This window comes from Tyto alba, unplaced genomic scaffold (assembly GCF_018691265.1).
Source record: "Tyto alba isolate M040663 unplaced genomic scaffold, T.alba_DEE_v4.0 Super-Scaffold_41, whole genome shotgun sequence".
Classification (NCBI taxonomy): domain Eukaryota; kingdom Metazoa; phylum Chordata; class Aves; order Strigiformes; family Tytonidae; genus Tyto; species Tyto alba.
In genome coordinates, this window is record NW_024881317.1 from 19,615,351 (window position 1) to 19,631,791 (window position 16,441).

At 40.1% G+C, this 16,441-nt stretch overlaps 1 protein-coding gene across 3 annotated transcripts in view; it reads left to right on the forward strand.

Moving 5' to 3' along the window:
- USP3 (ubiquitin specific peptidase 3) overlaps nucleotides 1-16,441 on the forward strand; it is a 104,127-nt gene that overhangs the window by 36,955 nt on the left and 50,731 nt on the right. For 2 of the 3 annotated variants that reach the window (XM_032990207.2, XM_042803733.1), the window contains one exon: nucleotides 9,095-9,219. The exons of the other annotated variant lie outside the window; for it this stretch is intronic. In XM_032990207.2, coding sequence (XP_032846098.1) covers nucleotides 9,174-9,219 — 46 coding nt within the window. In that variant the 5' untranslated portion in view covers nucleotides 9,095-9,173. The remainder of the gene's footprint in view (nucleotides 1-9,094; nucleotides 9,220-16,441) is intronic. 3 annotated transcript variants of the gene reach the window in all.

Sequence of the window (16,441 nt, forward strand, 5' to 3'; positions counted from 1 at the left end):
GCTATCAGCATAGTTGTTGGTGCACGCGGGACCTTCCCTAACCTGCCAGAAGTTTAGAGATACAATTTTATATGTTTCTGTAGAAGAAATTGTTTTGTCATCAGTATTCACATAACTGGCAACCTGTCTGACAAGCTGCTAAGGCTGGTATCAATTACAGTTGAAAATTACTTCCTCTGCAAAAAGACCCTGTTGTGTAGGAGGGTGTGGACTGAGCTATCTGCCAAACTGTGTTTTCCTATCTCTTTCCTTCCTCTTTTCTGTCAGTGTTCTTGAAAAGTTCACGATGCTGAAGTATGTTTTGATTCTTAGAATCTCAGTCCGCTCTATTTTGCATTTTCAGTCTACACCTCTCCTTTCCCAGTTTCTGCTATAGTTTGGCTTCACATCCTTGGGAGGAGTTTCAGGCAGTGCTTGTGCTTTCAAGGCCATCTGGATAGCAAGCTCTTTGCTTGTAAAATACAAGCCACAGGAAAAGAAAAAAATAAAGCTCCCTGACACAGTTACCTGTTTGTATTCTGCACAAACCACACAGGGCTTGCCATTTTATTCTATCTTTAAGAAATTTTAGGTTGCTAGCAGTTGGTTTTCATCTCATTTGAACTCTGCTCATCTGACCTCTCAAGTCCACATTGCTTCTCTCCTCAACATCTACCCATCCCCCACGTATTCATGTTGTCCAGCCCATAACACACCACACACAGAACAAACTCCAAACTCCAAGTGCGGATTGAAAGGCACAACAATGACACTTGGCTCCCAAATTGGGAAGCTACTTCCTATTAGCTCATGTTTTCTAATTTGTCCTTCATTTTTGGTTTAATAAATACTCTGTTTTTATTTGTTATTCCAAGAATTACTTCATCACGGCAATGCCCTTTACTGTGATCACAATAGGTATGAGAACAAGACACAGGAGAAAGAAATGAAAAATGTAGATAACAAGTGATGCTGTCGCCATTTGCAATAAGTCAATAGACCTTTAATGACTACACAATATACAAAATAGGGTGTCTTTTTATGAAAGCTGTCCATATTATAAATGAGCCAGAATATCAGTTTTTCCCAACTATATGGAAAAAGTGAAATTATCTCTGCAGTTGAGATTCAAGGCTGCCAGGAATAGCCATATTTCTGACACACAAATTGGGAAAATTTATTTAGTAAATCAAACTCTGCCATTGTCAAATGGACACATTTGACAATGGTGGACTCAAGAATTTTGGAAAAAGGAAATGAAGCCGATACACTTCAGGCAATTCCAGATTGCAAGGAATTATGTGTCTTTATGATTGTTTTGGCCTTGCTTGCAGTTTTGACAGCGTCATTCAACACATGCTCAGACAAAATTTCTTTTGTTTCTTTCCTATCTTCACTGTGCTTTGCCCTGTTGTGTTTTCCAATGGAATGGATGTTGTACAGCCATTACTATATATACCTTGTTATATCTTGCGGATTTTTTTTGCAAATTAATTCCTAAAGTGCCTCCCATGCTAGAGCATGGTAAAGGGTCATATCATCCCAGTTATGCAGGAATGAAATGAAGAGTCATCTATTCTAGCAGGAAATCAGACTGGGAATGTGGGCTTTCAGATGTTCTTGAAGGAGTGTCAACACATGAGTTGATGAGCAGGTATATGACAGTTAACTTTTAGTGTCTATTAGAGCTCTCTGAAAAGTTAATGGGAATGTTTTTTGTTTATCTTATTGCAAGCTAGTTAGCCTGGATGCTGATCAGTCAGTATGCACAAGTGACACTGAATATTTGATACTCCCTGCCCATTACATGGATGAGATGTCGCATTCTCATAAGAGAGCACATTTGGAGTTTTCACTTGAAAATTTTTTGATGATTTGACTGACCACCCTCACTCCCTCTTCCCGGTGTGTTTAGCTTCAAAGATGAAGCTGATATAAAATGGAAAAGAAAGCTTTGATGTAAGCAGTGTCAAAGGTCAGGGGGGATGCTGATACTGCATGGGTATTTTTCTTTAAAAAACGTTTTAGCAAAGATATGGATAAGTGGCCATAACAACCAGATTCTTTATGAGGCACCGTGCATACTGTAAACAGAAAGAAAACAAGAAGATCAGTTGGATCCAAAATAAGACATCAACTCAATGTCTGCAATAACTAAAATCAGTCTGGGTCGTAGTGCCATCTAGTGGGTTCTCACCCATCTGCCCCCAGGTTCTGTGAGGCTGGTGGGTGTTGGTGTGGCAGCTGGCAATGAGGCCCAGTGAGAGTGGGAGGGCACAAGGTGCCATTGCAGCCTGCTGTGTGGCACAAAAGATAGAAACCCATGCTGGTTTACTGGTAACTTGCTGTGTATAAGCCAAAGGTCTAACCTCAGGACTGTCTGAGGAATTTTGGAGACCAAGGTCACAGCATGGACAGGCAGATATAGTTTAGTTGTCTCAGAAACCTTAACAGTCGTTGAGGAGTCTTAGGTGTCAGGCAGTTTGCATCAGTGGCCCAAGACAGAAGTCTTTAATATGAGTACCATTTTCACGTTTGAGCTATGCTGGAATACAAACCTTGATGTCTGTGTTTGAAATGTTAGTGCATACTGCCATTAACTCCATCCCCTCGTAGTCTCTAGCTGTGTAGATAAAACTGGTTGTTCAGAGATTCAATATTTATTGTTTTCTTTTTGACACTGGCTGCCCTGGAAAGGTCACTCTGTTGTTAAACTGGCCATTTCCAAGTTAGGGGATTTTATGAGTAGTATTTTGATGTCAGTTAAGTTCCTTGTTTTCTTGACATGATCTTCCTTCAGGCCTTTCAGTCTTTCAGAATTACATTTCTAAATTACTACACAATGCAGGAAAATGTTCACTATCTTTGCCTATATCATATCTATCCTACTGAAAGATTACATACTTTCAGTTAGTTGTTTGACATGCATATGAAGCTGAGAATAGTTAATGCTACTAGGTATTGCCCGTCTGCCTTTCACAGCCAAACTTAAGTGCTAGGAATGCCTTCTTGCAATGTTGCGCACAGGCAAGGTGAAACCCATAGGACTATCCTGTACCAGTTGGCTCCAGTCTCAGGGCTGGTTACGAGTGCTCCTTACAGGTGATCCAAGACTGGCAGAAGCAATTCGTGATAACCAAGTTCTTTTCTTATAAAAACTGAGACAGCTGCTGAACTACTTGGTACAGTTTAATGAACAGTTTAGAGGTACAAAATAATATGCTGAGGGTTACCAAGGAACAAGGGAAGGAGGGAGAACAGCAGAATTGGTAGATGCAATAATGGATGGAAATGGTGGATTGTGTACTGTCAGTTGTCATGTATGACTGTCCTAGTTCTGCCTGCCTTCCTAGTGTGAAGGCCTGAACCTCACTTACGTTTGGCCACAAGAGCATATCCAAGTGAGCTGGAGGGGCTTGTGGTCCGTTAAATTCAGGAGAGACTAACCCAAAGCCCTGAATGTACATACCTCAATTTCATGGAGCTGAATTCTGATTTTTGTTGATGAGGCACAACCAGCCAGGCAGGAAGGGGCTGGAGACACAGGAGCAGCCACGCGATAGCTCTGTTGGAGATCCACAGCTTACTCAGATTAGATCATAGGTCTGTTTTGTGCCTTCTAAGCTCAAGTGCCATAGTTTCTACAGTTACACTTTTGTGGCTTGAATCCTATGGCTTAGTGTTGCACAGGCATATGTATGTCTGCATGCAGTTCAGTGTGACACTTACTTAAAAATTAAACCCGTAAGCACTTCAGTGGGGACAAAAAGGAATTTTAGTGGAAGTCTCAGAAATTAATTTTGAGTCTTGCATTTGTTTTCCACTGACAAACCATTAGCCTGCAGAAACAGCAGATGTTTTGCTCTGTTCCAAAACTTAGGTCTTGCTGGCATCAGATGATTCTTCAAAAGGCATTTGAAAAGTGGGAACTGGGGATAGCTATAACTTCATCCCTGGAAATTAGTATTTAGTATTCTTGGCTGTAGAACTAGGACTTGCACCTTATGAATCACTAGATGAGGACAAAGAGATCCCAGAAAAAAATGTATATGAGAGAGAGCCCTTAAAAACACATCTTGTTAATAATATTTTGGGTGTATCATAATAAGAATACGTAATATGTAATAATTAGGAGAACATGGACATATCCATTTAATTTTTTTGAAGGAATACATCAAGATACAAAATCATTACTAGTTAGCTAGCTATTAAAGATAAATGCATATTAAGTCCTTATTGGCAGAGATCAGGCTTTGGAGTGAACCTTGCATTAGTAGATAAACTGAGGACAGTACATGACCTTCTCTTTCTTGGCAAAGGCACCGAATGTGCATCCTGAGGCACAGTGCATAATGGTAGGTTTTTTTCTGATGTGTTTTTATTTTGTTCTTGCCTCATTTTCATTACATCAGCAAGTTTGGAAGGCAAGAACTACTTCTAAAAAAATCCTTCATATTGGGGATGATGCACAAAACCAAAATACTGATCACTGATCATTACAAGCCATAGAGTTAGAGCAGGAATTCATAAATTCAATGCCCTGCCCTCTAAATTATATTCCACTTCTCTGACATTCCCTATATGTTAGTCATTTTCCATTTGCCCTCCCCCAAATATTATGCCCTTATGGAAGAAATTTCTGCTATGGCAGAATAGCCCAGTGAAGTCAAGTTCAGGGGTTCTTACGTGTTCTGAACTATGCTAAATGGGCTGGGAACTGTTAGGCTGAGCAGAGCAGTACTCTGGGATTTCCTGTATGAGAAGGCCAGGTACTACTGTGTGTGGCCACTTGCACAAATTCAAATCACTGTTCAGAGTGAATACTGTTCAAACTAGTATTCAGATTTAGAGCCTGTCTTCCCTGAAGTCAGCTCTCACACAGATTTACTGGGGCATGGCATGTAAGATCACATCAGGCACAGAACTAAAGCTCCTTCTGAGTGCATATGGTGGTTTGTTCAGGGTATGTTTTCAGAAGGATTCATTTCTCTTGAATTGCTGGGTTGAATTTAACGTATTACAGTAAAACATCACTGCACAGCAGCTTGGCTTCAGGTCGCAGCTGTTGGGAAAACTCAGCTTATGTTTAAACATTAGACTAAACTGTGGTGCTTAGAATAGGTTAAGCAGCACCCATAAAAGGAGCAGACTGAATGCTGTATTTACAGTGGCTGTAACTATAACCAGTTAGAAATATTTCTAATCTTGGCATGCATGTGAGTCAAAAGTCCAAATATACTGACAGTTAATTTCAAGGCATTACATTTGGTTTCTGAGAAAAAGACCTGCCAAGTACCTGCTTAGTTGCATGTGGAGAATATATGCAATGAATGAGAAACTGAGTATATACAGAGCTGAACAATAAGCTTTTTGGTGGTAATAGAAAATATGACTCCGTTCTCGGTCACAGGGATGAGGTAGATAAGCTGCTTTATAATGAACTGTAGGTGAGGGACTGGCCATGGTTGCTGTCTCCTCTGCAAGGGCATGGTTTATTCTATATAACTTTTAGGACTTGAGGATTACCTTGTATGGGAGTGAGTTCCCAGAGCCCATTCAGGGGTGTGACCGACACTGGTCCTAGGTGCGTTGTTCCCTAGGACAGCAGGATTCTGTAGTGGGGCTGTGGAGTTTCCCAAAGATTGTGGAAAACTGCTGACTGTCTATTTTCAGTAAACAATATTTGGAATTGTTTTTTGCCTGAAAATAGTAAGTATTTATAATAGCCTCTCTAGCCTTTGCTAGTCAAAGTATTCCTTTTTGAATACACTGTTAGTTTCTAAACCCATTCAACCTTCTAGGAACAGTGAACTGCAAGGGTAGAGGGAACTGGCAGAAGGGAAATGAGCTCTGCAGACAGGCCATTCAGCCTGCGTCATGACTATTTAACTCTGTGTTTTAATATTGTGCTATGTCCCTGCAATGTTTGACTTTTTAGGGTTTGTCAAAGAGAACAGGAAGATGTGAGATTTGCTGAAGGCCTAGATGTAGATGGCGAATACTGAGGACAGAACTGGTCATCTTAAACCAAATGTAGCCCATCCCTAATAGGGCAGCCAGTCTGTTGAGGATCCTGGGCTTTGAAGATGTGGCCAGGGAATCAGCACTCTGCACAGCAGAGTGCCTCCCTGCTTCTCTGCCAGTAATTCAACGAGAAGGTCCTTTAATGAGCTTGAGCTGGTCATTACAATGCCAACTGTTGGTAACTCAAGGGCTGGGGTGCCACATGCCCACCCTTCTGCTTCCTGTTTACTGCATCGGTGCATTCTCCAGGCCACCTCTTTCCCCACCTCCAGCACACCTCAGTAGGATACCAGATTCTTTGCAGAATTTCCAGAAAATAATATGAGATTTTGGCAGGAGTGTTGGGCATAATCATTTAGTTTCCTCTGAAAAAAGAAAGCAGAGGTGCTCTATGTTACGCAGATGTTTCTGGTATGCAACTCATTGCTGGGGGCAGAAGGGAGGGGAGCTCACTCACAGTACCTCTCTTTTTCCAGCTTGATGTATGGAGATACATGAATTTGCAGAGCCCTGTGTAAAGCAGAGGCATCTTGTTTTGGTCTCAGGCTCAGAGCAGTATCTCTTCTGAGATGCTGCATTGTGGTACTGACTGAGCAATAATGATGGGGCAGAAAGTCAAGAATATTTCACTGTGACTATACTCTGAAGCATATTAAAGTGATGTTTGTAAGGCAAATAGAGGAGGAGCATTAAATGTTAGTTCTCTTTATCTGTTGCATTTATCTGAATAATGGCATTACACTTCTAGAGAAAGATCCCTCACTTTTTTTCATTACAGTCTTTGATTTATCAGCCTGTCCTAGGTTCCACTTTATTAGGGACTCATATCTTGCCCCGTCATCAGAGTGGAGCTGAGGACCTAGGTCACTGAATGGGGGAATGGAGGAGAAGTGATGACTGTATGAACGATGTGCAACAAGAATTGGTATCTAAAATAGGCTCCAACAAATTTCCTTGTCACCTGCCAGGATGGTGACCCCGCCACCACATGAAAAGCTCCAATGGTATCCTACATTATGAGAGGTTACCTAGCTGTATGAAATAAGAAAAGAATGTCAAAGCCAAAACATTTTCTGTGGTCACTGCTGTGACTAACAGGGTTTCTCTGTACTCATTTAAAAACATGTTGAGTATTTGCTTGTGTGTGGGGGATGAGAAACGATCCCTGCAAGGTGGCAACAGACCAGAACAATTTTCCAGCAAAAGTTTCCAGCAAAACTAAAATGTAAATTCATGGTGCTCTCAAGTGGGCTTTATATAACAACTAAATAATAGGTATACACTTGTGAGTCATTATATTTGTCCTGTCTGCACACACATGGAAGCCCAAAAGTGTGGTTAAAAAAAGGCTCAAGCAAACAAGTCAAGAAGCAGAGTACAGCAAAGTGAGGCATTCTGCTAAAGATGGAACACAGCTTTCTCCTCATTGCTTCACACTGCTGGATCCTGCCAGAAATACTCCTCAGAATAACAGAATCATTTTTGTTGCTGGCCTTTGCTCCATCTGTTTCATTCACCACACACACGGTCATGGTGTTGGTTCAAGAGCTTAAATGTGAGACTCTGAAGGAGTCTTGCTATAGGCAAGATAGAGGCATTCAGATACTTACATTGTCAGTTCTGGCCTTGTCTAGGTCCTAAACTGGCAAGGTAGGAGTGATCTGGAAAGGGTACTGGGAGTCCCCATGTTGGATTTCAGTTTCTGATTCTGACTGCATGGCTGACTTCTTTCTGCTTAATTTCTGTCTCTGCATCTTTGTAAATATCTGTAGATGCTGCATACTTCCCACTTTGCAGCCAGCCAGACCCATAAAGCAGTATGAACTGGGGAAGTTTGAAAAAGTGGCCTCACTGCTCAGTTTCCTCCTTCCACTGGTGCAGTTGTGCTCTCTGCTCTGAGCATAGAGGTCCACTGCAGTTGATGCTGCTGCAGAGGGGATGAATGCAAAGGTCCCTTGTCACGACTCCACTAGCTTCATCAGCACAGGATGGATGGCTAGAGTCAGACCAGAAGTCCTTTCGTTTCTCTTGGAGTGTCAACGTGGCTGAGGGATGTGATGTGCTCATTAACTTCTATGCAACTCTAGTTTTCCTCCTATGACAAATCAAAAACAAATACCTAAGCCAAGTCTGCTTGTGAATGGAAAAAAAAAAAAAACAAACCAACTCAAAAACTCGCTTTACAGCTTTTTCCAAAATATCTTTAAGTTGTCTGGAGTGAATCATTGATGTCTGCTACACATCAAAGATCTAAAGGTATATTTAAAAATAAAACTAGAGAGATTAATGTTAACTCTTCTTCAGCCTCAGCTCCAGATGTATTTATGGCTTAGTGTTCTGGGTTGCGACTGTTCTAAATCAACAGGAGAACCTATGCTTAAGCAACTACAGGATGATTAAAATAGCTGTCTCCTCATGTTGTGCTTGCAGAATGAGCTCTGCTTGTGCAGAAACTCAGGGCAAGCTGTGCTCCAAGGAGTATATTGTTAGTTTTGGAGACATAAAAAGCTTGCCTGGTTTGTCTTGCTGGTAAACACTTTGCTATTCATATATTGATTTAAAAGCCAATGTGAAAGAAGTCAGTGTTGTAGTTTTCCAGAAATGTAAATCTCTTAATAGTGACTGCAGAAGCCAGGGAGCCAGGGCTGGGGGAAGAGGGAGAGGGATGAGGGAAATAGGGGCCAGTTCTTTACATGAAGGCATGAAAAATGGGTATGTTGTAAATGAAGTGTATTCTGCTTATATTTGAGTATTATGTTCCAAAAATCTTTAAAAGTATTAACTGTTATCCAGGAATGCAGGGAGTCCACATCTTTTGGCCCGTAATCTCCCTGGGAAGGCAATGTACTCGTGGTGCAGCTGCTGGCTTGAAAACTCCCCACAAGGGGATTTTTCATGCAGCCCCTGGAACATGGGGCTGTTGGAGTTCTCCCACCAGCTTGTTTACTGCAACAGTCTTGTGTCCAGAGCTGCAACGTGATATTTCATACTCAGCGATAAACACATTATCATAGCAAATAGGGTAAAAAAAGACCAGCATAACTCAGCACTGTAGATTGTAAGCATTCCTGAATAGCCTGTCTTATTACAGAATCGTGACCTGCTGCAAACCACTTGCTCAAAGAGGTGCTGCTGGGAATGAGAATGGCTTCTTCACTAAAGAGCAACGCATGAAGAGTTTTTCCACAGTAGCTGCACAAATCTGTGCAGGTGATAGTAAGTCATATGGATTTTTAATTTCACTTTCAATTTCAGCCCTGAGTGATGCATCTTCACAGCCCCTGACGACTTGCAGCTAGCTAAGTGAATGTAACCTCAAGCTGCTAAAACTCTGAAAATTCTGTAGGTCTCTATGAGAACAGAATAATTTGCAAACAATATAAGCAGCAGTTGCCCACAACACATACACAAAGTACACAGTACACATACTTGGAGGAAAAAGTAAAGTCTGCAGGTAGTCCTGAGTCTTAGCTTGCTTGTACATAGATACAGTGCGGTTTCATATTGCTAATGGTTTTATAGACCCATCAACAACATCTGCTGATTTTCCCACATGACAAGGTGATATACCAGTTCTCTTTCTGTCAGTAACAGCCAGGGTTGACTCTAGACATTAGTAAAATTAGCCTTCTGGAATAGCAGCCTGCTGGCAGCAGAAATGCCTATACCACAACTATAAACAACCAGTCTGGCTGTGGATATGGTTGATGTTCAGGCAGAAGGAGACAGGATGCATATAGCAAACTTTGGAGTCAGACTGATCAGCAGTCCAGCAACTGAAGTTGCTGTTTTCAGGCTCGTTTCTTTCCTTCCTGTCTTCATGTCTGGAGTGGCTCCGTCCCAGCCTCTCATCCTGGAAATGGCAAAATGGAGTGTGGTCTATGCAGATGAGAAGCTGTAGTGAGATGTCAGACTTGTTAACCTCTGTTTCCTTAGAGGAAGTCTGTAATGAGAAGCTTTACCTTCATGCAGAAATACTGATAGCAATGGTGTAACACTTAAGACCTGAATCAGGGGTCAAGATTTATGATTACGTGTCATGCTTATGAGTACCTAAATGCTCAGGCTATTTAGATCAGTTTTTTGATCTACTACAGCTGTTACATTTACCCATCAGAAGAAAATTATCCTACATTCAGCAAGCATGTCTTGGTTAACCTGTACTTCGAAGTTTTGGCCCATACGTACCTGGAAGATGTTGAACCTGCCATTTTCCCTTGGGCTTGCATGGATTGGCATTAAGTGAGGGCAAAGGAGAATTTGATGTCCTGAATTAAAAGCCCTTTTTTTAAACTACACTACACACCACACAAGTTTAATAATTTCTTGGGCTTGGATACTCAGTCATGTTTACAAAAGTAAAATCTCATTGTTCTCTAACTGCAGGCCTGGCAGTCTCTACCTGCTTTAAATACTATGCTTAAGGTAGAGACAGTACAGCAATGAAGTCTCACATTGCCTAGGCTTCAGTAATTTTTAGGATACGATGGAACATTCAAAGTGATCTTCTAATGAAACAGTAATAATTTAATGAAAGATAATTTTTCCAGCTGTTTGCTATTTTACAAAACTGAGCTAACATGCAGTAGGAATAGAGGATGAGTAGTCATCTGGTTTTAGCCTATTTTACATGGCTTGTATGTTTGAACCATGAGAAGTGGTTCAAATGAAACACGGAATGATGTTGATATATGAATTGGCGAATACATCAGAATGTAGTTCTGTTGCTGCTGCTTAACTATCTGTAAGTGACTAGTGATGGGGCAAGGAGGGACCACAAAATGCAGCAGGTCTTACCAAGCTTACTCATTTACTGACTGGAACATCTATTCTGGTCCCTGCTATTAAAGCACAATTTTAACAAAAGGGAATCATAGTAATGAAAGGTTTGACTGGTGTTATGTGTCACCTTAGATTCTTTTAGACACACAGGTCTCAGAACATAAAGAAATGCATGTTAACGTGGTACAGTGTCACAGTGAGTTGGGGACGGTTGCATTATGTGAGCGTGGATGAGTTACTAAGCACTTTCTGAGGGAGTGCCGATAAATCATTTTTCATGGTGCACCATAAATTCCTGGCCACACAGGCATTAGAGAAATCAGCCTGGGTAAATTCTGGAGTCTAGCAGGTAGAGAAGTAGTAATGTAGACCTGTAGATATTTTTAAATAGCTGTTGTAGTTATATTGAGTCTAATTGTGCAAGGCTCTGAGAGAAAAAAAAAAATAGGCATTGCAGATTTAAAATTCTGTAAAAGGTCTTCAGATAGTTTTCTTGAATGTGAATTGTATCATGCTATGTACTAACTTCCTGATCCTCCCCATCTACAAAATGCCATGCATTTAAATGATTAAAAATGTATTTAAGTGTTGACCATTAGTATGAAGCAAGTCAAAATCACAAAAAACTCAGCTACATCTCTGTTCTTCAAAATTCAGGGCTATCTGTGTCAGGGGTACATAGAAGCTCTTTGATTACAGCGTTGAATGGCCATTGGCATATTCACATTTTGCTATAATGAGTAAACCAGTTCGGTGTTTGGAGCTTAGCCCGACTGTTTTGAAAGATCTAGTACTGCTCATAGGGTGTCCTGCTGGCTTCTTATTTCAGAACAAGCTGAATATCTCCCTCTCACTCTACCATCTCAGTTTCAAGTTGCAGCTAAAACAGAAAAATTTCAGAAGGCCTTGTTCAGTCCTTGAATTAGCAGATGTTAAGCAAAGGGAGTGAGGAAAAGGAATCTGAACCAACAGTCTCCTTTTTCACCATTAAGATTGCTACTCAGTGTTGTGAATAACTGAGCCTGAAGAATAACAGTAACAAATAATATAATGCTAGTGATGTGGCAAGAAAATTCCTATTTCTCTCCTAATAAGCTGATCTCCAGTCAGGATAAAATGCTGCCATTTGTGAGCTGACACAAGTCTCATTTAACTCAGTTATCAGTGAAGTGTATATACTGTCTTTGTGTACAATGGCAGGTTTTTCCCAGGGATACTTTGCTTTGGAGTCAAATCACTTCAGAATCGAAATGCTCTGAGACATTGGCACCTTTTGTGTTAATATTTACAGTTCTTCGTGGTCAGTAAAGTAGAACCAAGATCTAATATGTGCACAGTACAGTACAAAATTCTTTGTACAAAACTAGAAGCAAGTATGTGCAGCAGAGAGACAGGTAGGATGCCTTTGTAGCTTACAGCAAACAAAGAGGCAAAAACAGCTCATAGAGTATTTTGGCTATCAACAGTCTTGTTTAATGTAGAGGGAAAAATGATACCATTTGTGTACAGTTGCAGTTCACAGATACATATGATACTTCTACTGTGGTAATATTCCACAGATATAATAGATATATACATGTAGATATAATAACAGATGTTAGAGGTGAAAAAAGTCATATTAGTTCACTCAGTTCATCCCAGGACTTTACTGTCACACCATTTTTAAGTATTTGGAATGAGACTTTAGAAATTAATTTAAACATTTCTTTTACAATATTTCCTTTACGCTTTTTTTTCACAGGCAAATAGATTTCTCATTCTGATTCCTGGGTTTTATCTGAAATAATATAATTCTGTACCATCTCACTCTTTTCCCAATCCTCCCAGATTATCATCAGAGTAATTCTTCTTTCAATTTTTGTGACTGTGTTATTGTCTACGTTCCTTAGATTTGTTAACAAGCTAATCATACCGGTGAAATTGAAAATTTGTGTGTCATTTAAACATAAAATTTTTGTGGCTTAGAAACCTCTATGGTTTTGCCCCACATGACATAAGAAACAGTACTAGTGAGTTTTAGGATCTGGAATTACTCAAGTGCTTTTGAACAATTACCCCTTCTTTGATTGAATGGATATGCAAATAGGCTGGTCTCAGCTATAACATTTTCCAGGCAAATAGGTAGTACTAGGTTTTCTTTCAGTGGGATGCTTGGGAGTTCTCTGCGCTCTGACACTGTGTGTAAACTGAACTGTATATGATTTTTTTTAAAAAATGTATCTGTAGTTCCCTTGTTTGCCAAAAATTAGTGAGTAAACCTTGTTCAGTTGTGATGAAATTAGTTATGTTTGCTATAAAATGGTCTATTTTGATTAAGACAGGATGAAATAAAGCCTGCTGATCTTAAAAGTAGCTTAAGCAAAAGTACAGAATCATTATTATATTTTCAAGACTGCATTTGGAAATAATAGAATATACAATTTAAATAACTGATTACAGGAAAAGCTAAATGCCACTGACGTGAAATAATACTGCTGGATGTTACCCTGATGCACTTGCATTATTGAACAGACTCTGGAGGATAGTGTAACAATTGATAAAGCTGGTGTTGAGAGATGCCAGACGTGAGATCTTTCAGTCATTTATTTAAAGCATGAATTAAAAATAACTCTTCATCTGTACAAATAACACCTTAAGAAAAGAATGTGGAGACTTCTAAAACCATTCAGTTTATTTGTATCATTTATTTTTCACATCTCTCTTGGTTTGTTCAAAAAACTCACCACACAGAATAGTCACATTCACCTTTATTTATACCTTGCATTGTAACCAAGCTATGGTTGTACAGACAAGGCAAAGCTTGAACCAGAATTAAAGCGTTGCCTTTGTTCAATAAGATGCTTCTGGAATCCTTGGAAAGGTGATGTAAAATTAGCATAGGCTCTCAGAAATCAAAGCACTAGGAGATCATATTCATATCTGTTGTTCTAGTTGAAAATGGGAATTCGGGTAAAAAGACTACAGGGCTTTGCTTGTCTGTTGCCCTGCTCCCTTCCTTCCACTGCTGCTCTCTTTTCCGCAGCTACTGCTCTCAGAATACGGTGAACTACATCCATGTCCTCAGGATTTCAACCCACTCACCTGGGAGATCAGGCTTCAGCAGATTTCCCATTTTTTGCATTCCCCCTTAGCATTCCTAACTGTGTTGCAAATGACAAGATTATTTTGGAGAGCTTTTAATACTAAGGTACTGTTTGGTTCCTGCAGAGGAGCATCCGGTCTAAAGGACTGCATCACCTCAAAGTGCCCCTTCCAGAATGTCCACTGGATTTTGCAGGCATGCTTAGCAATGGGAAAATCAAATCTGTTACAACAGACTTCATGGGATACCAAGATGTTGTCAAGGCCCATAAAATGCTCCATCTCTTTGGGCAAACATAAAGTGGAAAAGGACATGTTTTTTACTGACAGTAGCACATTAACAAATTTTGCCTTTGGCCCACTCTGACTTATGGGCTTAAAGGAGAGTGAAACCACCTGTTGATTTAATTTGAAAGAAACACCCAAAGGCATCTTCTCAGCTAGTCTCAGCTCAAATTAATGGAACAGCTCCAGTGCATAACACTTGGGGAATCTGACCCATAGTTCTCATTGTGTGAAGGAACATTCTTCTAGAGAAACATACGTATATGTACACACACACAGAGAAATACAGGAGGAAAAAACCCTGTATGAATGTGCGTGCATGCTTGTACATAATCCAGCCCATATGGATCCTCTTCATAGCATGCGATTTCTTTGGCCGGTTTCCCTCTTTTCTGTGTGTTTTAGGGAACACAGCTTTGCAGTAGACTCTCAGATACATACCTGAATTAGACTTAAAAAACAAAACAAAACCCAAAGCAATTTTCTATTCTGATGAAATCTGTATCAGCCTAATACAATTCTACTGCTCTAGTTAGCGTTATTCCCCACAAGAAGCAACTCAGTAAGAAATGAGGGATCCCTCCTTAGCACTGGAGAGAACCATTAATCCTCTGGAAGTTGAACTTCAGGTAATTTCTTACAGTGTTGGTGTAAGGAGGAGGGAATGAAGAACACGTCTGTCCTTTGGCACCACCTGGTACCTTTGCACAATACTTTGTGTCACACCGCCCCCTCCAGGTATGTGTACAGAAGTGTCGTGGACCTGCTTTGAAGGGAGTCATGCCTATTTACATGCTTTAATTTTATCTTCTAAACACTGTCACAGATGCTTGTTCTGGGAATTTGCCTAGTTTTAAATTTTTGTCCTTCATCTTGGGTATCTTGCCTTTTAGAGAAGAATCTTCAACCTTATAGAACAAGTTGCTTGTGGTGTCATGGTCAAACACTGGAAAAATGTGTGACCTTTATTTTCAGAGGATGTCCAGGAAATGGAAGTAGATTTGTTAATGAGACAACATGCTGCTGGAAATGTGCTTGTGGTATTCAGTGTGCTGTAGTATACTTTCATACACTGATGCATGCAGCTAAGCTTCTAACTGCTGCAGAGATGGCATATAACTCTCAGAGCTGCTAGGCCAGCCTCTAGTAAAGGTTTAATTTAGCTGAGACCCTGTGTTAAAATTTACCTATATTCTGATGCCTTCTGTCTAAATTTTCCATGCCAGTTGTCTGCCTCAGAGTTGCATCTGCACTGAATAAACAATTAATTTCCTTGTGTTGGGTTTCTGTGTAGTCTGTATTGCTATAGCCATCATATTTGATTAGTTCTCTTTTACACCTTTGGGAAATAAGAGGAGAAAGCCCAATCTTTCAGGTTTCTACTAGGTCTGGATTGCCATGTAGTGTTTTCAGGTGTTTACTGCTTTATGTGTTTAGAGCAAAAGTCTTGCTAATATCCTTTTCAGCTGAGTGTTCAGGGCATCTGCCAATCTCATTCCACACATTCTGACATGCCATGGGAGATTATATTATTTCTATCTTCATGCATTTAATCTAGAAATAGAGGATGGATGTTCAGCCATAGAGACAGGAAGACTCCAACATGTGTGATCTGAACAGAGCTGGCCTCTTTTCCTCAGCTGTAGATGAGGTTAGACTTCTAACTTAAGCAAACAGGTCAACTTAGTACAAAAATTGGTTTATATAACTTGCCAGGTGGCACACAAGAATTGTCTGGCAGAGACTGAATTAGATTCTAGTTCTTCAGGTTAGCATTCATTCCACTTCTCCAGTGTTGTCCCTTCTTCATTCCATGCTCTCCAATTTCTACAGCAAATGAGGAAGTCATCTAAGACAACAATCTTCTTCACTTGATCCATTGAGTGAGTGATGTTCATCTTGTGATTTTGAAGGAAGCCAAGATCACATGGAAAATTCTGCTACTGCATCATTAGACCATATCATAATATGCACACAGGGGAGACAAGTTGATGTTTTCAAATATTTAAGACCACAGATTTTATTTCTAAGAAATACAGCAGAGCTGAAGAATCATGTGCACTGTAAATGGTTAGTATATATGCAAGATACTAATTCAGGGCCAAATTTTAAGGTCAGATGCTTTCAGATGGAGCCTATAGCATAGATGGATGATTATGTATAACATATATCCCAGAAGAGGATGTTGTGTGGACTACCTCTGTTGTAGTAGAGACAGTGATGTGCTATATTAAATAGAAATTTCTGATTTATAATGCTAATTCGCAGGCTCCTGTTCTGTACTGATTGC